This window comes from Primulina tabacum, chromosome 16 (assembly GCF_025594145.1).
Source record: "Primulina tabacum isolate GXHZ01 chromosome 16, ASM2559414v2, whole genome shotgun sequence".
NCBI lineage: Eukaryota > Viridiplantae > Streptophyta > Magnoliopsida > Lamiales > Gesneriaceae > Primulina > Primulina tabacum.
Window position 1 is genome coordinate 4,899,003 of NC_134565.1, and position 23,001 is coordinate 4,922,003.

Sequence of the window (23,001 nt, forward strand, 5' to 3'; positions counted from 1 at the left end):
TTAAGTATCGGTAGAAATATTTTTTCAAAATTTTGTGTATCATCAATAAAGATTTGTCACGCGTATTGATTATGAGAAGTTCAAAAAAATCGCAACTCATTAAATTTGTTACAACTTGTATATAATTAAGAATGTTACGAAAAATGATACGGAGAATGTCACGAAATATTTGGACTCTTAAACCATACACATGTGTGATTTCATGATGTTCTATTTCCACCTCAACTATTTTATTCTACAATTATTTATCGATAATAAGAATTTACGTGTTTATCAGGATAATGAAATTATTATAATTATTGAATAATTAAAAAATTTCATGTTCTATTAAAATAAAATAAGGGCTTCAGTATTTAATTAATGATTTGTATGATATTTTTAATTAAAATTTTAATTATCGAATTAAATTTAATAGAATAATGAGCATTTGAGGGAGCAACGAAGGGCTTCAAATCCTTTACTACACTTCTTGCTAGGCCAATAAAACCTATTTTTTCCTAATTAGTTGTTATTTATTTGTCAACCTTTATAAAATCTTCCTATTTTTTAGGGATTTAAAAAAAAATGTGTTCCATTAAATATTAATAATCATCAATGACATAAATTATTTAAATTTTGAATATTATACATAAAGATATTAATATCTTTAATGCAATAAGAAGATCATATGAAATAAATAATTGTTCTGATAGAACCTTTTATTCTAATACATAAACTGGCCATAGATAGATGAACAAATCATAATTCTTTTCTATTCTTTTTATTTTATTTTGATTATCACCATTTTTAAGAATCATTAAATCCTATAAACGATATATCATATCGTCCGAATTCCAAAAAAAAAAAATTGTGGGCTGAGACGTCTGTGTTTCTGAGAGGCTTTATTTTATGCTTTGGATCTACTGCATGATGTGTTAAGAAATAACATTTTAATATATTTTGATCTTTTAAATTATTGTTTATTAAGCAAAAGATTTTAAGATATGATTTTTAAATTTTCGATTATGCAGTAGATTTTAAGATATGGTTTTACGTAAGAGTTTAAATCTAATAAAATAGTCATCAAATAAATATAATAATATCTTACGAGCCAAACTTTGAAAATTAAAAAACTGTAAACCAAAAAATTTTTTAAAACTGATCCAACAATATTCTTTAAGATATAAAACTTATCTTTAATTTATCTCTAAATTCGAATAGAATGCTTTTTATATATCTCTATATATATATATATTCTTCTATTGATTTTTCTTTCTCTCACGAACTTGGCCTAGATCAATAACTTAGTTTCAACATGCAGCAGCAGACGATGATTAATCCGGTCACGGTGGGGCTTCGTTTCAATCCCACAGACACAGAACTCATGCTCCTTCTAAACAAGAAGATCAATAACCAGCCACTCACATGCGACTATATCCGCACCGTAGATGTTTACAAGTATAATCCGTGGGAGTTGGCCGGTACTTTCTTCTTTCTTCAGTCTGTATTGGATTAGATTATAAAATAGATTTGTGATATATTGTGTGGTGTGTGCATGATCGTGATCAGTGGGTGGATTGTAGAAATTTTGTTAGAATTAAGGAGGGCGGTTTACTTTGTTATATATGCTTGCATGTGTGTTTTGATGTTTTTTGACTAACTAATAAAGAATTTTATGTTTTCAAAAAATATTTTTATCTGTTGCAGATACTAATACAAGTTGGGGGGATGATGGATTAATGTACTTTTTTACCCCGAGAGACCGGAAGTATATGAATGGCAGTCGACCGAACCGAGCCGCCGGTGATGGATTTTGGAAGGCAACGGCGATTGGTAAAAAAATATTTGATAATAATGAATGTATTGGATTGAAGAGGACCTTGGTTTTTTACCAAGGGAAGGCCTCCAATGGAAAGAAGACTAACTGGATAATGCACGAGTACACTATTAACCAGCCTCCGAGACATCCGACGGGATCCATGCGGGTAAGAACTCTCTCAACATGTTTTTGTAAATATGGCCGGTCCTTTTTCCCGCAATTTTCTCAAGTCCGATCCATTCCGACATGTTTTTTTATGCCGTGTTTGTTCGCCACTTTTGCAGCTAGATGACTGCGTTCTGTGCCGGATTCGTGAGAGAAAACCGGCCGCCGCCGCTTCTGATTCTTGTAAAGCCATACACGAGACTTCTGAAAGTGAGAACCTGACATCCCACAAGCGTTCGAGAACTGAATCTGATCAGCAGCACGACGTTCCAGCGCAACACCATCTTCACCTACGACAGCCGGATCTTCCATTAATGCACCAACAGTTTCAGCAGCGACAGCCGGATCTTCCATTAATGCACCAGCAAAATCAAACTGCTCTGCAATACACGAGTCAGCAGCACGGTAGTGTTCCACAGCAACAACAAAATCAGCCTGGTGGAGAGCTCGATTATTCTGTCCAGAGAAGATTAGAAGAAATAGAACATTTTCTTATGGATGATCTAGAAAACGACGACGAAGGTGTACTGATCGACAACTAGTTTGAACGACTCTATCTTCGTGATCAAATCTTGGATTTAGCATTGCTGCCATAGTGCCCACTTCATAATTATTTTATTTGTAATTTTAAATTTGGAGTTATAACAATTTGTAAATAAAATTTTGCTTATATTCATATTATTTTAATATTTTAATGTGATTTTGATTAATGTAGTTTGCTTAGTTATACGTGTGATATTTGCATAAATTTTAATGAAACAATTGAATTTTACGAGAAGTGTTTCTTTAATCGTGTTTTATCAATTGCTCAACATTAATGATATTAGTTGAATCTTCGATTTTCTTGTCTATCTATATATATTTCATTTTCTCTTTGTTGTTATTGTTTTCCGACTTATTGATGTTCATGTTTTATGTCATTTTTGGAAATAAATTTAAATTATTAGTTTCAATCAAATTTTAATAACTTGACTCATTTTCAATTTTGGTATTGAAAATTTTAATTGAATTTTTTTTCACTTAATTTTTAGGCATGCAAACTTATTTATGTATTTGTATGTAATAATAACTTCAACAAAAGTTAGTGTTATCTAGTGGATAAAATAAATTAACTGTTTATCATGCTTTCATCTCTATTACTTTATTGCGATAAGCGTTTAGTAGTATTATTGTTGTCACCATGATCATTTCATAAAATTTTATTTATATTAATTCAATGTTTTTGTGATAGACCTTAAATTGAAAAATACAAAAAGAATTGAGGAGTTTCTAACTAAATTTTAATAGTTATATTTTTTAAAAAAATATTATTATATTTATTTGTGAAATAAAGATATTGGAAAGAAGGAATCATGCTGGGTGTCATTTAGATTACTTTATATATATATATATATATATGTATGTTTACACGTATGTGTGTAAAAAAAGAATAAGCAAGAACAAGTCTAAATAAAATTCAAGTGAAAAAGCGAAAAATTGAAAGGTAAAGTATTATCTTGCCTTAAGTAGTGAAAAATGCTACAATATAATATATTAGGAGATAAATAAATTATCAGTTATTATATAGTTGGTGGTTATAAATTATTAATGTATTTTCCAATTGAAGGTTACAAACAATTTTTCTGATTAGACATCTGCCCATGCATTATCTTTTGAAGGCTGCTCATGTAATGTCCCGAAAATTTGAAAGTCCACGTGAATCACATGTATGCAAGTTATTAAATTTCTTTGGTATTTTATTAAATTGTTTTAAAGCATTAAATGCATGTTTATTTTATTAATTCGTGATTAATTATTTTTATGCATAATTATTGCATGGTAGAATTTAATTCATGAAATTTTAAAAGTTCATGCATTAGGGTTTCTAAGTGTATTTCACGTTCGATCGAGGAACGGAGACCGGAGAATTCTCAAAAAAATTATTTCATTACATGATTTATTTTTATAAATTAATATAAGGTGTTTTTAAGGGTATTTTTCAAAATGGGATTTGATTGGGTATTTTTACCCGCGTGATTTTATTTTTTAAATGTACGCAAATTTAATCGAATCGGGTGACGTTCTGAGGTTTCGACTTATATTTTCAAAATATTTTCAACGCGAAATATTTTTCGGGAGTGCGTTTGGATTTAACGGGCCTACTTTTAAGCTCAGTGGGCTTAAACATCTTTTAAAATTTTAATTAACATGATTATTGTCCACTAATCTTCTAATTAACAATATCATTTAATCCTAAGCATCTCTTTACCTACCCGTAATCCCCCCATCAGCCGATCACCCCTTTTTCCATTCAAAAGCCTCTCGGTTTCATCAAATCTCAGCTGAATAATTCGGTCATCCTCCATTCTTGCAAAGGAAACTTTCGACTACACCAGTCTTGGCAAAGGATAAATCCTCTCGGGTCTCCCTCTTCTTGCTTTGTTCACCAAATCATCCCCAGGCACGCTTGTTACTTTGTTTTGCTTCATACACGTCAATATTACTGTTGTGTGTACGAACCTTCATGAAATCATTTGATCTAGTTAAGCACATGGATAATATTTCGGTTTTTGCACCATTTCTATGCATTATATGTTATGTTATTCATATTTTCACGTTGAGTGCAAGGGGGCTGTCTCATGGCTTGCTGAATGGGTCCCTTTACTTGTAAGGTTGCTGTCTTTGGGTTGGGAACGATCTGTAGGGGGTGGGGACTAAAAACCGTGAGTTTACAGCAAGGGGGTTTGGATGGTTTCGGTGGATCGCGCGCAAAGGGGTAAGATCGGGCTGTGCATGTGCTCAAACCCAACCCAGCCATGTTTCAGACGGTGTAGAGCCTAGTGTGTTGTTAGGAGGGAGTCATGGAATTTTGGTTGAGGGAGAAGCTCGGTCTTCAGAGGCTTGGTGTGAGTTGGGAAGAAGGTGATAGTTTCGGCCGTTACGGGTGGTGCAGCAGCTGGTTGCTTGGGTTAGGCTTAGTTAAGAAGAGTAGTTAGGTCCTAATGGTGAGTGTTATCGGCTGAACAAGTGGTGGAGTGAGAGAGGACCGAAAGAAAATATGGTTTGGGGTGACATGTGTTGAGATGAGAGCAAGGGAAGGGGATGGCCGAGGGTGGCAAATTTCTTGGAAGTTTCAGCCGTGGTTTTAGGAGCTTGAGTACATGTTTTAGGAGCTTTAAGTGTATTTAAGATATGGTAAACAAATTGGGAAAAATTCGGTCAAGTTTCGAGTCGATTCGGGTTAAAATCGAGACCTCGGTCCAAGTTTTAAAACGAGTCGGTTAAGTTCTGATTTTGGCTCGAGTTTACGTCTAGGAATGCTTATAAATATGTTTTGGGATATTTTAAGGAGTTTGGTAAGTTTCGGGTCAATTTTAGAGGTCCAGGGTTGAAATGATAATTTTCGGGTTTCCAAGGGCAAAATGGTCATTTTGCCCCCGGGTTGAGATTTTGGTCCTGACAGCGCCCTGAGCACAAATTTATGATATTTTAAATGTTTATGCATCACGCTCACGATTTTAAGATTTTATGAAGATATACGTCGCATGCTTGGATTTAAGAAAAATTGCATTGGTGCATGATTTTTATAAGTGATGAAAATGATAATGTTTTGAATGACAGGAATTAGTTGTGGCTATCGAAGTATATGTAAATGTTTAAGATGTATATGTAAATGCTGATGATGAGGCCTAGGCACAGTGGATGGGTAATCCTGTCACTGATGTCCGACAGCCGCCGGGTACCGCGGTTCTATGTATGATGGATCAATCGTAAATGATGATTTACGATAGTCACCTCTAATGAACTGAATTCACTGATGATAAATGATGAACGATAGATGATGAATGATGAACGATAAATGATAAACGATGAATGATGAATTATGAATGATGATTATTGATGAGATGTTTTGACACATCATGATTTAACACGACACGTTTATGTTACGTTTTTAAAGTTCATGAAAGGTATGTTGAGTATGATATTTTTCACTGCTGTGTGCTATGTATATGTATTTGCTATTAACGGTGCAGGTGTGTTGAGTATTTAGACTCACTGGGCGTGTGTGATGCAGGTGAGCTTAATGATGAGGGGACTGAAGGTGACGAACTCTGAGTAGGCAGACCTGATGCGGCGACACGACCCGAGGACCGCATATTTTCCGCATTATAATTATTAGATTGAGTGGAGATGAATAATTTCCTACGTTGATGATTTTTAAGATTTTGACTGGTTCATGTTTACTTATGATTTTGGGATGAGTTTGGTTATTTTAAACTGCACTATTTTTTTACTGTCAAATATTTAAGATCATTTTTAAATGTTATATTTTTCTGTACAACGCATGCATGAGAAACGTTTAAATGTTATTTCGAAAATGTGAGCTTTAAAAAAAAATATTTCCGCACTTTTAAAACGGTAGACGTTTCAGCTCATGTCATGTTCTCTAACAACTGTTCATGCCATGTGCTTTGTCAGCAGGCATGGCGACCCATATTGTGCTGGTCTTGTCATGGGCACCGATTGTCAAGCTAATGATTTCTAGTCGTGGTGACCCATACTGGCAGGCCTGTCTCCTAGCCATCGGCCCAATGGTAAGGACCTCGATCTGGAAAGATATTTTTCGATTATTAAGTGAGATGAACCCTGGTTAGGCGAGACGAACCCTAGTTGAGTGACTTGTACCCTGGTCAGGGAAGATGAACCCTGGTCGGGTGACCTAGACCCTAGTCGGGTGACCTGAATCTTGTCCGGACAAGATGAACCTTGGTTGAGGGAGATGAACTCTGGTCGGGTAACCTGAAACCTGGTCGACTGATCTGAATCTTGGTCAGGAGTGATAAACCTTGGTCTTTCGAGATGAACTCTGGTCGGGTGACCTAAATCTTGGTCGAGAAAGATGAACCCTAGTCGGACGAGATGACCCTGGTCTGGTGACCTGAACCCTGGTCGAGGAAGATGAACTCTTATAGGGCGAGATGACCCAGATCGGGTGACATGAACTTTGGTCGGCCAAAACGAACCCTAGTCAGGCGATATGACCTTGGTCAGGTGACCTGGCTCTTGGTCGGACGAGATGAACCTGATCAGGTGGCTGAACCCTGGTCGAGGAAACTGAACCCGGGTTGGACGAGATAACCCTAGTTGGGCGACCTAAATCCTGGTTGAGCGAGATGAACCCTGGTCGGGCAATATGAATCCTAGTCGAGGAAGATGAACCTGGTCGGGTATCCTAAACCTTGGCTAACTTCTAACTGTGTTGTACTCAGTTTCTCGGGAGCAACTTGAAGTGTGATCATGCTTTAGTCCTTTCTTTCTGCTCGAGTCCAAGGATGACCCGGGCATTTCTAGGTCATCAACACTCTATCCTTAAATAGTGGGGTTAGAGTCTTACTCGCTGTCCAATTAGTCATGCTTGGACTCCGTCGAAAAGGCAGATAATTCTTGTTTTCCGATCGGCTCCGCTGTACTTGTTCTGCTATTGATGAAAATATTCATTTTCTAGCTCAATCATTTCTGTTGGAACATTTCATGTTCGCAGTCTTGATTTTGATGTTAAAAAAATTTGATATTTTGTTTCTAATGATTTACCGTAATGCGCGGGAAGCTGAAACTGATCAGAATTCGAACTGATCAGTTAAACGAGCCGAAACTGAAGCTATCGAGATGCTAACTGAAAACATCAACTTACAGAACCCAGCTGACCAGTTCAACTGACGAGTCAAGTGATTTCACCAGCCCAACTGAAGATCAGTTCAAATGACCAGTTAGGAACATCAGTTTGGAATCAATCAGTTGCAGATCAAGACAAGTTATCTTAATGGATTTTAGCTACACACAAGGGTACAAAAGCATCTGTACTATCGAAGGTACAATAATGGACGTTATAGGAAAGATAAAAGCCGAGAGATTCCTGGAGACATGTCAGTAAAGTCAAGACACATATATCAAGGAATGCATTTAAGCGGCAACGATCACTTGTGATGAATCTTGGAGTACGGTCTCAATGCCTCTATAAATGCAAGCTCAAGACCATCAGCAAGCAGAGTTAACATAAGTGTGAAAAACAAAGAGGGCACGCATATTGCATAACAGCTTACAAGAAGCAATCATCCCAGAGAGAACACTTCATCGTATTATCAGCTTAGATTAGAAGCACAATTCCCTCAGTGTGTGAGAACACTTTCGGGTAGTTTTCAGATATCAGTTTTCACACACTCACACTCACCACCACTCAAATACAGTCTTGCACAAAGATAATAAACTTGTGTATGTAGTCTTTGACACACAGATGTTAAACAAGTGTTGGCTGAAAGGTGATGCCTTCAGTCTAGATTAGGAGTTCAGTTAGAAAGTCGGTAAGTCTTAAGCTGGGTGGGTTATTACACTTGTTGTAATTAATCAAAGTCTTAGATGTATCCGAACATCCATAAACATATCTTGTGTTATTTTTGTTAAAATGCTTGTTTTTGCTCTTAACTGATTTGATCAGTTCAGCTGATATCAGTTCAGTTCTACATATGACTGAACTGATATAAGCCAGAACTGATCCCATGTAGTTTTCAGTTACTCAGATGCACAGGATACAAAACATATCGGTGTTCCTTAACGAATGATTATTTCGAGTGTCTTCCGCTTGGTTTGAAAAAACCAAACTCGATTTAATTAATCGGTGTACACATTCTTAGAACACGAGCTATTGCAGCTCTTGGAGAATATTTTGTTTGAAGCACCTCACGGTGTCCAACAAGCGATCCTTTAATTGGTATCAGAGCTAGCTGTTCTATGAAGGATATTTGAAAAATGATATTTTAAAATATGTTTCAAAATGTTATTTAAAATGGATTTAAAAATCCTCTTAAATATTTTATGCGTTTGCCATGAGAAGAGAAAAGGTTCTTGGCTCTGCAATTAACATTGTAGCCACTTCTTTCGACTCATTAACTTTGTTGTTTTAAGCAGCTTGCAGGGTTTTGAATTCAACTGACAGCAGAACAACTAAATTGTTCTGTGGACAAGATTTCAGTTTGTTAGACTTACTTTAATTGTGGTGATAAGAGTCAAAACCAGTAGGTGTTGATAGTAAAAATAGAGAAAAATATAAATAGCAGAAGCACTCGTATCGCTAAAACAGAAGCAGTATTTATCGAGTTTTTCTTAGCTAAACTTAACGTAGCAAAAGCAGAACGTAGCTAAATCAGAAGCAGAACATAACGTCTTTCCTTTGATCGTTACAAGTCTTCATGTTACCGTTACCTCTGATAGTACGAGTATTAATTGCACCATTTAATGCTATACGAAGACATTTAACACGCCTTACTAGTTTTGGTATAAAACAAAAACTGATTATCCTTAAGCTTTCTGCATGTCCCTTTTGCGGTGATAAAGCTGATTCACTCAGAGTCAAAGAAGCCGTTATGTTTATAAAGGTTGGATTCAAGGTTTCGATATATTAAAGGATCAATCTAATATAGACGACAACGATTATTATTAAAAAGGAACACATTCTCTGTCTATCATTCCAGCGTTGTTTTGAGGAATCAAGAACTACTCTTTATCTTTAAGCTCAATATACAGAAAAGCAGCACACCCTTTATAGCAGATATCTGATCCTCGGAGATCGTCTTGTGCTGCTGTTTCTTTATCTATTCACAAGATATTCACCTTATTACTTCTTACAAAGAAGAGTTTGTAATATGGAAAAAAGTCTTTTCCACAACATTGTTGTATTCATTATATCGTGTTGGGAAACTAAGAATTTCAGTAGGCGAAGGGTAAGTCCTATTGAAGTGGGTGTGTACAAGAGTTGTATTGTAAAAAACAAAGTCTTTTAGCAATACCTTCTGGAAACAGAAGAAGGAGAGACGTAGAAGATTTTGTCTTCGAACTTCCAGAAACAACTATTGTCTACTGCCTACTGTTTTATTGTTTTCACTTCAAACCATCAGATCGTTTCCGCACAAGTTATTTTGATCTGCTGGAAATATATTCGAACAAAGTAAGCTATAATCTCTAACAAGATTCTAGCACCTTTGCAAATACGTCAAAGAAAGGAACGAGTTTATTCATCCCCCTCTAAACTCTAAATCGATCCCCAACAAGTGGTATCAGAGCAGGTTATTCTTGTTCTGAAAATCTACAACATAAATGACACATTTCAGCAAAGTCCCTATGTTATCAAAGGAGGATTTTGATGATTGGAAGATTAAGATGCAAGCCCATCTTGCAGCCCAAGACAATGATATGTGGTTTGTCATCACAGATGGTCCCTTGAAAAATCTAAAGCCTAATATAGCTATTGCTGATACTGAAGTTGCACCACAAATGGTTGAAAAGCAAAGAAATGAATGGACAAGCGAGGACAAGAACAAAGAAAATCTAGACAATGTTGCTAAGGATATTCTTTACAAAACACTTGACAAGAATACATTCAGCAAAATCAAAATATGTCCTACAGCAAAAGAGATCTGGGAGAAACTCATCCAAATTTGTGAAGGAAATGAACAGACAAAGGAAAACAAGCTGTCCGTGGCAATGTAAAAGTTTGAAAATCTTAAGATGAAAGCTGGAGAAACTCTAAGAGAATTTGATGATTGATTCAGCAGCTTAGAAAATGAACTAGCAGCTTTGGGAAAGGAACTTGGCAATAGAGAAGTGACACTCAAAGTGATGAGAGCTTTACCCAGGGAATGAGATGTTAAAACAATGGCTATGAGAGTCTCAAAAGATCTGGACAAATTGGAGCTACATGACTTGTTTGCGGATTTGAAAGCTTATGAGTTTGAATTGGAAGTAAGAAGTGGAGAAGAGCCCTTGTCGAATCCACCTACCAAGGCTCTGGTCGGGTGACCTAAACCCTGGTCGAGGAAGATGAACCTTGGTCGAGCGTGATGACCTTGGTCGGGCGAGGTGAACCCTGGTCAGGCGAGATGACTCTGGTCTGGTTACTGAACCCTAATCGGGTGACATGAACTTTGGTCGAGGAAGATGAACTCTGCTCGGGCGAGATGACCCTGATCGGGTGACCTGAACCTTGGTTGGCCAAAATGAACCCTAGTCAGGTGAGATGACCCTAGTCGGGTGATCTGGACCCTGTTTAGATGAGATGAACCCTGATCGGGTGACCTGAACCCTGACTGAGGTAGATGAACCTTGGTCGGACGAGATGAACCCTGGTCGGACGATATGAACCTTGATCGGGTGATCTGAATCTTGGTTGAAGAAGATGAACCCTAGTGAGGCAAGATGACCGTGGTCAAGTGACATGAATCCTGGCTAACTTCTAGATGTGATCTACTCAGTTTTTAGGGAGAAACTTGGAATCTGATCATGCTTTGCTCCTTTCTTCTTACTCGAGTCCAAGGATGACCCGGACATTTTCACGGCATCACTACTATCTTTTTAAATACTGGGGTTACTCACTGTCCGATTAGTCATGCTTGGAGTCCGTCGAGAAGATAGTTAATTCTTGTTTTACGATCGACTCTTACAAATAAAAAAGAGCAATTTGAAGAGGATGATGTTCTCTCTGCAGACATGGAAGACTTATCCAATCTAGACAAGACCATTGATCTTTCTTTGATGATGATACGACTCTAGGTCTTAGCCCCTCCACTGTACTTGTTCAGTTAGTTATGAAAATATTCATTTTATGGCTCAATAATTTCTCTCTGTAGACATGGAAGACTTCTCCAATATAGACAAGACCATTGACTCTTTCTTGAATTTTCGCTAGTTAATCGGTCTAGCAGGGCGATCTTGATCACTGATCGAAGACTAGTTAGCCCCAACACTTTGTAAAATTTTCTAAGAGTTGAAAAGTAACATGGCCCTGATGCCTTTCGGGCTTTATTAATAAGGTGACGATGCCTCATGTCTCCTGGGCTTAGACAAAGTGTCGGGCCCTTATGTCTCGCGGGCTTAAAATAAAGTGTCGTGGCATTACTTCTTCTAAGCTTAGATAATGTGTTGGGGCCTCATGTCTCCCAGGCTTAGATAAAATGTCGGAGCCTCATGCCTCCGGAGCTTAAGCTAAGGTGTCGGGGCTTCATGTCCCCCGGGCTTAGATAAAATGTCGGGTCTCATGCCTCCAAGGCGTAGAATAAGGTCCTAGGGTCTCATGTCACCCGAGCTGAGATAAAGTGTTGGGGCCTCATGTATCTCGGTCTTAGATAAAATGTTGGAACATCATGCCTCATGGGCTTAAAATAAGGTGTCGAAGCCTCTTTACTCTCGGATTTCGGTAAGGTACTCGGGCCTCATGGCTCCCGCGCTTAGAATATGGTGCCGGAGCCTCATGTCTCCCGGGCTTAGATAAGGTGCTGTGACTCATGTCTCTCGCGCTGAGAATAAAGTGTCGGAGCCTCATGTCATTCGAGCTTAGATAACGTGCCAGGGCATCATATATCTCAGGCTTAGATAAAGTGTCGGGATCTCATGCCTCTCAAACTTAGAAATATTCTGGGCCCTCATGTCTCCAGAGCTTAGATAAAAAGTCAGGGTCTCATGCCTCCCGGACTTAGACTAAGGTGTCAGGACCTCATTGATCTCGGGCTTAGATAAGGTGTCGGGGACTCGTGTCTCTTGGGATTAGAATAAGGTAATGGGGCCTCATTTCTCCGGGGTTTAGATAAAGTGTCCAGGCCTCATCTTTACCAGGCTTAGAATAAGGTGTCGGGACCTCATGTCTCCGGGCTTATATTTCAATGAAATCGTATCTATGTCTATAGATCGGATTTCCCACATAAGATGATGATGATGATTTCCGGGTAGATTGGGTAAGCTAGGTAAGCAATCTAATGAGCAGAGAAGTGTACTTTCCATGTGAAGATTTTTGACTTGGTGAGATGAGTCTGGCCTAGCTTGATAGGACGAGTCCGAGTGGACTGGCTTTGTGGAATGAGATTGACCTGGCCTGATGGGGATGAGCACGGGTGTCTTTCGTGGTGAGATGAGCCCTAGTGTCCTGTAGGATGGGTGTAACGTCCCGGATTCGACGACTGTCCTCACTGTATCAAGACGAGTCTTTTCAGCGTGCTTATGTCCTCACTCACACGCATCCTGGGAAACTTCCCAGGAGGTCACCCATCTCAAAATTGCCCCAAGTCAAGCACGCTTAACTTTGGAGTTCTTATGTGATGAGCTACAGAAAAGAAGATGCACCTTCGTGATATGAGTAGTACAAATCAAATCTTTTAAGCCCTCTTCAACTGTACAGTCCAAGTCCATTACATTGAACAGTCTCGGAATCCCTCTCATTCCCGTGTGGGTCGGTTCAATCATGTTCCCTCCACCTAGAAGCCTGCCAGGAGCCGCTCATTGTCCGTGCAACTGATGGCACCGGCGATCACCCCCCGCCCTCTTCGGCCCCGGGCCTCACATGCCCACCAGCTTCCGCTTGGTTCGTCCCCGAACCACACCGTACTAAGAGAGGTCGGCTCTGATACCAACTTGTAACGTCCCGGATTCGACGACTGTCCTCACTGTATCAAAACGAGTCTTTTCAGCGTGCTTATATCCTCACTCACACGCATCCTGGGAAACTTCCCAGGAGGTCACCCATCTCAAAATTGCCCCAAGTCAAGCACGCTTAACTTTGGAGTTCTTATGTGATGAGCTACCGAAAAGAAGATGCACCTTCGTGATATGAGTAGTACAAATCAAATCTTTTAAGCCCTCTTCAACTGTACAGTCCATTACATTGAACAGTCTCGGAATCCCTCTCATTCCCGTGTGGGTCGGTTCATTCATGTTCCCTCCACCTAGAAGCCTGCCAGGAGCCGCTCATTGTCCGTGCAACTGATGGCACCGGCGATCACCCCCCGCCCTCTTCGGCCCCGGGCCTCACAATGGGTCTTGCTTAGCCTGATTGGATGAGCTTGGGTGACCTTTCCTGGCTTGGACTGGTGAGATGAGCCTTGTTGGCCTGACCAGACCTGGTGGGATAGGCTTGGTCTAATCTGATGGGATGAGCCGAGGTGACCTAGCCTGACAAGGTGAGATGAGCATGGATAACCCGGCCTGATAGACGAGCTCGGGTGGCCTGGTGGGATGAGTCTGGCTTGGCCTGATGTGGTGAGCTTGGGTCAGACGATATGTACACACACAATAATAAAATGTCCATAGGGCGTCAGAAAGGTTTCCAATGTGGTCACCCCGACACTCAAGTCAGTACATTGTTCACTAGGTAGAGAGAGAATTTATTGAATGAAATATCTCATGAAACAAATGAATGAGCAAATCTGGGTATTTATAGGGGAGAATATGATATCGATTATGGTGTCTGAATACTGTTTCTTATTAGACATATACCCATACCTTGTCCTTTGTCAGCAAGCTTTGCGGCCCATACTGTTCTGGTCTTGTCAAGGGTATTAATTGTCAAGCTAATGATTTCGAGGCATGGTGACCCATATTGGCGGGCACGTCTCCTTGCGATCAGCCCAAGTGGGAAGGAAACCGATCTCGAAAGATCTTTCCCTGTGATTAAGTGAGATGAACCCTGGTTGGACGAGATGAACCCTGGTCGAGGGAGATGAACTTTGGTCGGGTGACATGAACCATGAAAGATGAATTTTGGCGGACGAGATGACCCTAGTCGGGTGACCTGAACCCTGGTCGGGCTAGACGAACCCTGACCGGGTGACCTAAACCCTAGTCAAAGAAGACGACCCTGGTAAGGCGAGAAGACCTGGTCGGGTTCATCATTATCATCATGATGTTTATTATGGCTATTGAGCAAAGTTGTAGTTTGTATACGATTAAATTTAACGAAAATACATTGAATGATAATAAACTGTAGCTATCAAATCCGATATAAAAATCAATGTTAACTTAGGTGCAATGAAATTAGGCATTGTTTGGACAAACATGTATTTTATTTTCTTTTCTTTTCCATTACATTAATTAATTTCTTATTTAGTTCTAATTATATTGCTCTTTAACACCATTTGTTTATAATTTTGTGTTCGGATATGCTTTACTAGGAAGTTTTAAAATTTGATATTTAATATTCGATTAGATAATATAAGTAAAACATGTATCCCTTAAAAATATATATAATTGTTGATAAAGTTTTTAATATTGTACTTGGGCCTCTGGCTCCCGGACTTAGAATATGGAGCAAGAGCCTCATGTCTCCCAGGCTTAGATAAGGTGTCAGTTACTCATTTATCCCGAGCTTTGAAAAAAATGTCGGAGTCTCATGTCTCCCGGGCTTAGATAACGTGTCGGGGCCTCATATCTCGTAGGTTTAATAAAGTGTCCGGACCTCATGCCTCCCGAACTTAGAAGGATTCTGGGGCCAAATGTCTCCCGAGCTTAGATAAAATGTTGGGGCCTCATGCCTCCCGGGCTTACACTAAGGTGTAGGGAGCTCATTCCTCCCGAGCTTAGATAAGGTGTCAGAGCTCATGTCTCTTGGGTTTAGAATAAGGTGATGGAGCCTCATTTCTCCTAGGCTTAGATAAGGTGTCGGGGCCTCATGTCTCAGGCTTAGAATAAGGTGTTCGGGCCTCATCTCTTTGGGCTTATATTTGAATGAAAATCGTATCTACGTCTATAGATCGATTTTCCTTATACGATGCTAAAGATGATGTCCGGATAGATTAGGTGAGTTGAGCGACAATCTAGTGAGCAAAGAAGTGTACTTTGTATATGAAGATTTTTGACTTGATGAGATGAGTCTGGCCTAGCCTGATGGGACGAGCTCGGGTGGTCTGGCTTTGTAAGATGGGCCTGACCTGGCATGATGAGATGAGCTTGGGTGTTTGGAATGGTGAGATGAGCCCGAGTTTCCTGTAGGATGGGTCTGGCTTGGCCTGATGGGATGAGCTTGGGTGGCCTGACCTGGCCTGGTGAGATGTGCCATGATGGACTGACCTGGCTTGGTGGGATAGGCTTGGTCTGATCTGATGGGATGAGCCGAGGTGACCTGGCCATGCAAGGTGAGATGAGACTGGATGACCAGGCTTGATGAGATGAGCCCAGGTGGCTGGTGGGATGGGTCTTGCTTGGCCTGATGGGGTGAGCTCGGGTCAGAAAATCTGTACACACTCAACAATAAAATGTCAGTAGGGCGTCGGAAGGGTTTTCAATGTGTTCACTCCGCGCTCAAGTCAGTACTGGGTTCACTAGGTAGAGAGAGAATTTATTAAATACAATATAATGCAATATCTCCTGTAACAAAGTAATGAGAAAACCTGGGTAATTATAGGAAAGAATATGACCTCGATTATGGTGTCTGGACACTGTTTTTTATTAGACATCTGCCCACACCCTGTCCTTTGTCAGTAGGCATGGCGACCCATACTATTCTGATCTTGTCAAGGGTATTGATTGTCAAGCTAATGATTTCGAGGAATGGTGACCAATACTGACAGGCCCGTCTCCTTGCGATCGGCCCAAGTGGGAAAGAACCCAATCTAGAAAGATCTTTCCTTTTGAATAGGTGAGATGAACCCTGGTCGAGGAGATGAACTCTGGTCGGGTGACCTGAACCATTGTTGGGGAAGATGAATCTTGATCGAGCGATATGGCCCCTGGTCAGGTGAACTAAACCTAGGTCGATCGAGGCGAGATGACCCTGGTCAGGTGACCCGAACCCTGGTCGAGCTAGATGAACCTTGGTCGGGTGACATGAACCTTGATCGAAAAAGATGACCCTGGTCAGATTCATCATGATCATGTTTATAATGGCTATTGAGCAAAGTTGTAGTTTGTATATGATAACGAAAATACATTGAATGTTAATAAACTGTAGCGGTCAAATCCAATATAAATATCAATGTTAACTTAGATGCAATGAAATTAGACTGTGTTTGGACAAACATGTTTTTTTCTTTTCCGTTAGATTAATTAATTTCTGATTTAGTTCTAATTATATTGCTCTTTAACACCATTCGTTCATAATTTTGTGTATGGTTCTGCTTTATTGGGAAGTTATAAATATTGATATTTAACATTCCATTAGATAATATAAGTAAAACAAGTATCCCTTAAATATATATATATATATATATATATAATCGTTGATAAAGTTTTTAATATTGTATGTAATTTACACCCACTAATTGTTTGACAATTTTTTATAATATTTTATTTATATAAGTGTTACGTTTTGACAAATACAATAAATGTCACTGAAATTAATTCGATAATGAACCAATAATTAAAAAATTGATAATAAAAATAATAACAATAATAATAAAAATAATTTAAATAAAAATAAAATTTGAGTAAAAAAATGTATAAAATCTTGTAAAAAAAACAATGTATCAAACGATACAAATTCACTAAACAAAAATACATAACACTTTTATATTAAATAAATGTCACTGAAATTAATTCGATAATGAATTAATAATTACAAAATTGATAATAACAATAATAACAATAATAATTTAAATAAAAATAAAATTTGAGTAAAAAATATGTATAAAATCTTGTAAAAAAAAATTATTAAACGATACAAATTCACTAAACAAAATACATAACACTTTTATATTAAATAAATGTCACTGAAATTAATTCGATAATGAACCAATAATTACAAAATTTATAAAAAAAATAATAATTATAATAATAAAAATAAAATTTGAGTAAAAAAATGTATAAAATCTTGTAAAAAAAAAAAAAACAATGTATCAAACGATACAAATTCACTAAACAAAATACATAACACTTTTATATTAATTAATTATTAAATTTAACTTTGATGCAATGAAATTAGACTGTGTTTGGACAAACATGTTTTTTTTTCTTTTCCAATAGATTAATTAATTTCTGATTTAGTTCTAACTATATTGCTATTTAACATCATTCGTTCATAATTTTGTGTATGGTTCTGCTTTATTGGGAAGTTATAAATTTTGATATTTAACATTCGATTAGATAATATAAGTAAAACATGTATCCTTTAAATATATATATATATATATATATATATAATTGTTGATAAAGTTTTTAATAATGTATGTAATTTACACCCACCAATTATCTGACAACTTTTTATAGTGTTTTATTTATAAAAGTGTTATGTTTTGACAAATACAATAAATCTCACTTAAATTAATTAGATAATGAACTAATAATTACAAAATTGATAATACAATAATAACATTAATAATAGTAAAATAAAATTTGACTAAAAAATTGTAAAAAATCTTGTTTTAAAAAAAATGTATCAAACGATACAAATTCACTAACACAAAATACGTAACACTTTTATATTAATTAATCATTAAATTTAATTTAATAATTTAAGAAGAAAAAATCTCAATATCTAATCAGATAACTAAACGGAAATCGATGTTCATTAATGCCGCATAATCAGATATCTATATACTATATAAATATCTCAACCGTTTGAAAATTTTTAGACCAACTTCAAATTCATTATCATCTAAATATTTATTTTTAAAATCAAATGTGTACAATAATGTAAAAAGACAATTATATATCAATAAGTTTGTTGAAAGAAAATCAAAAGGATTTAAAGATACAAGTAATAATACTTTGACAAAGAAATCATATTGGACAAAACAGAATTCAAAATTGATTCGAAAACTCATAGTAGCTGATGATAAGGTAATAATCATAACTTTACATAGATAAAAAAAAGTAATGCGATTGAATTCATAAATTGAAAACATTATAATGATAAATGAACGTTTTATATATATGTAGGGACAAATGATACATTGTCTTCTATTTTCACACATCATCGACAAATTCCAAAATCAATTGCTCAGAAGATATCAAATGTTTGAAATAAATGTGAGAAAAATAACTAAAAATTACCCAAAATGTCAATGAAGACGTTGAACTAGTCATTCATACGAATATTATATGAAAATTTAATTTCAAATCATTTGCAGAAGGAAAAAGACAAGGTTAAGTATTGTTAAGTATTGAGAAAAATAACTAAAGATTTGTTAAGCATTTTCTAAATGTTTTGCATCATATGGAACTAAAGTTAAAATTTATATAAACAGATATAATTTGAATTCTGAATAAGGTCAACCACGTAAGTAGTTTCTCGAGTGAAGGAAAAAGACAAGTTTTTAGAAGAGAAATTGTGCTCCTCAATATACAGTAAATTTCGTAAAAGAATTAAATATTCAAAATTGATAATTAATTCAATATAAAATATATGGTGCAGACTAGAGACAATAACATTAAGTTTATGGGAAATTTATTATAAATGAAAGAAAATAATAATGCAACTATAGCATTTTTCAACACGAGATCAACATTTTATCTAGATGATAATTAAAACCATGAAATATTTTACATACTTCGTATTTACAAAAAAATATATATAAATACGTTAATGAAATAAAAAATTATAGTTGTCACACAACTACGATCATCAGCCACAACAAGAATGCTACTAAATCCTTATCGCAATAAAACAATAGAGATGAAAGCATCATAAACTGTTTAATTTATTTATCAACTAACTAGATGACACTAACGTTTATTGAAGTCATTATTACATAAAAATACATAAATAAATTTACATGATTAAAAAATAAGAGAAAAAAATTTTCAATTAATTTTTTCAATTCCGAAATTGAAATTGAGTAAAGTTATTAAAAATTGATTGCAACTAACAATTTAAATTTATTACAAAAAATGATATTAAACATGTTCATCAACAAGTCGAAAAAAATAACAACAAAGAGAAAATATAATATATGTAGATAGACAAGCAAATCGAAAATTCAACTAAGATCATCGTTGAGCAATTAATAAAACACAAAGAAACACTTTTCATAAAATTCAATTGTTTCGTTAAAATTTAGGCAAATATCAATAACTAAGTAACAACATAATCAAAATAACACTAAAATATAAAAATAATATCAGTATTAGTAAAATTTTATGTACAAATCATCATGACTCCAAATTTAAAATTACAAATAAAATTAAATCTTAATTTCTTATCTTAATACAATTGCAGAATATTCTCTATTACTTTTAAGAAAAGATATCAAAAGTGGAAAACAAAACAAAATCGTGGTACGAGACATACAACAATTATATGAAAGTTTAATCAAAACAACTAATGGAGACAGTTGCCCAAAGTGTTTGGACATCAAAATCAATATAATTCTAAGGATATCATAATGAATAATACATAGAGTTCAATTAAAAAACCTAAACAATAATAATATTAACAGTAATATATTTTGTAGATATCATTTGACATTATCAGTCCAAGAAAATGAGCATATTACAAAAGTAACGTTGCTTGAAGATACTACTACAATGTTAGTTAGATACCAGTCAAGGATTTCATCCAAAAGGTAACAAATTATCCCATTTTTAAAATTTAAAAATATTTATTTTGTTTTTATAAATCATGATAATTCATTTAAAATAATTAAACAAAATAATAAAGTGCATTTAATCAGAGCCAAACATTCAAAATGACTACTTGAACAACTTGAAGAAACACAAACACAAAAATACAAATTTATATTTAGATTAACCAGATATAGTGAAGATCAAAAGGATGACCAATCAGTTATAATACATGCACTGCAGAAAACAAAAGGTGTAGTAGAAGAAAAAGATGAATCAAAGAAAATGTAGAAAACGACAGTCAAGGGAATACAAGAACGAAAAATGAAAGACACATGAAAACCCAATGAACACAAAATTTAAAGTATCTCTTATGTAATCGGATATTGTTAAGACAAAACCATTGATTATATCATGTAAATTAAGAAATCGATAATAATATCTTGGATATGGCCAAGTATAATCATATATTTTTTCATAAGTATTTTGGCATTGAATCAAATATCTGCAAGTTAATTAATGAGAAAAAATTCATTAACTAGAGCATATATTCAATAGATAGTAGAAACAAATAGCGCTAGTTTGAAAATGAGGCCATGTAGTTCAGCTAAGTAGGCTTCATTTGTCAGCACTGAAATAAATTGTAGCCATCAGAAGACACCACAATTGGCTTTTCACCTTCAGACTCACTTCGGCATTGCGAATTCTAAATCCCATAATGCTCGGTCGGGGCGCTACTGTTACTACTGGAGAAGCTGGATAAACCACAGATGGTAAAGGCAGATCAAAGAATAAGATAGCAAAATTTATAAATCTGAATAAGTTGAGGGGGAGTTTCTTGAAGGTTAGAAAATTTGCAGACCCGCAACTGTTGAATTTGGTCTTGGCCCAAGGGAAACTTGAGCACCAGGGGAAGTAGATGGCAAGGAAGCTCCTTGAAACAAAAACCAAATTAGTCGAGTATCAAAATAATGCTTATAAAAGTCGCTTGCTGGTTTTTCTTGCTTCATTCTTTACATTTTTCATTCTAATATTGTATGCCACCTTTTTAAGCATCAATTATCTATTTTTTTTCTTAAGTTTAGGAAAATAAATGTTGCATTAGACGTTTGGTTTTTTATTCCATTCATGTAAGAAAAAAAGAGAATGGAATTAAATAATTTGATTATGAACTGGGCATTGAATTAAAAGCAATCCAAAATCTTAGATTTCAAGATGGTGCTGCATCTTCTTTTCTGTAAATGCGAATGGACTGTATGGTCCTTCATTTATAGGAAGGAATTAAATAATAGTTTAACATACATACCTCCGCAAATAGAAGGGTCTATTTGGAGATTGCACAGCTGAGGCAACTCTAGAGCAAGCGTTGTGTTGATAGGAAACGAACTCAAGGCAGACGGGTCATTGAGGAATGGACAAAGGCAAGTAGGCTTCTGGCCGTAGAGTTGGTTAAGACTATCACAACATGACTGCACTGGTGAAGCTGCCACGCCTTGCATGAACGGCGCACATGGGGCTAAACTTAGCAAATTCGGCCCACGCTCAGCAATTGTGTTATGGGCAATGGTCTTTAGGGAAACACAATGGAGAAACACAAGAAAGAGCGATATGGGGAGAAGAGGGAGATGAAAAGGCATTGCACAAGTTAGGTCGGTAACGCAAGTTTTGCTTGTGAGTTTTGAGGCGAATTCGCCATTGATTTTCATGTTAGCTAAATAGACGAAGAGTGCATTAGTTGGGCATGAACTGCAGAGCCATGCAATAGGTGCATGATCTCTTGACACACTTTTGTATGACCTCTCTCAAGCTACTGTCTAGGTTTCACTACTTTTTTTCATTTCTCTGTTGTGTCTATCATTCATATTTTCTGGTAAAGAAAATGTGTGGGATATGAAGTTTAGCAAAACCAGACAGCTCATTTAAGTATCGGTAGAAATATTCATTCAGAATTTGTGTATCATAGATAAAGATTTGTCATGCGTATTGATTATGAGAAGTTAAAAAAAATCGCAACTCGTTAAATTTGATACAACTTGTAGATAATTAAGAATATTACGAAAAATGATACAAAGAATGTCACAAAAAATTTGGATTCTTAAACCATACACATATGTGTGATTTGATGAGGTTCTATTTCCACCTCAACTATTGTATTCTACTTCTTGCTACACCAATAAAACCTCTTTTTTCCTAATTAGTTGTTATTTCTTTGTTAGCCTTTATAAAATCTTCCTATTTTTTAGAGATTTAAAAAAAAAAATTTGTTCCATTAAATATTAATAGTCATCAATGACTTAAAATATTTAAATTTTGAATATTATACATAAAGATATTAATATCTTTAATGCAATAAGAAGATCGTCTGAAATAAATAATTGTTGTCATAGAACCTTTTATTCTAATACATAAACTGGCCATAGATAGATGAACAAATCATAATTCTTTTCTATTCTTTATAATTTATTTTGATTATCACCACTTTTAAGAATCATTAAATCCTATAAACGATAGATCATTGTTTCAAAAAAAAAATTTTGTGGGCATAGATTTCTGGGTTTCTGGGAGGCTCAATTTTATGCTTTGGATCTACTGCTTGATGTATTAAGAAATAAAATTTTAATATATTTTGATCTTTTAAATTATTGTTTATTAAGCAAAAGATTTTAAGATATGATTTTTAAATTTTCGATTATGCAGTAGATTTTAAGATATGGTTTTACGTAAGAGTTTAAATCTAATAAAATAGTCAT

The 23,001-nt window shown here is 35.8% G+C and overlaps 1 protein-coding gene across 1 annotated transcript; it reads right to left on the bottom strand.

The window, feature by feature from the left end:
* Positions 1–20,869: 20,869 nt before the first annotated feature.
* On the bottom strand, positions 20,870–21,957 carry LOC142528293 (non-specific lipid transfer protein GPI-anchored 10-like). The gene is made up of 3 exons (XM_075633338.1): positions 21,558–21,957; positions 21,114–21,185; positions 20,870–21,006 (listed from the first exon to the last, which is right to left on the bottom strand). The coding sequence occupies exons 1-3, from the start codon at positions 21,955–21,957 to the stop codon at positions 20,870–20,872; spliced, it is 609 nt and encodes a 202-aa protein (XP_075489453.1).
* Between the last annotated feature and the right edge of the window lie 1,044 nt (positions 21,958–23,001).

Bases quoted from the DNA above. Each gene is read 5' to 3' on its own strand.
- LOC142528293 (XM_075633338.1), bottom strand. From the start codon at position 21,957: ATGAAAATCAATGGCGAATTCGCCTCAAAACTCACAAGCAAAACTTGC. The intron at 21,186-21,557 runs GTATGTATGTTA...TTTTGTTTCAAG, and splicing joins AGACCCTTCTATTTGCGGAG to GAGCTTCCTTGCCATCTACT. The intron at 21,007-21,113 runs GTCTGCAAATTT...TGGTTTATCCAG, and splicing joins ACCAAATTCAACAGTTGCGG to CTTCTCCAGTAGTAACAGTA.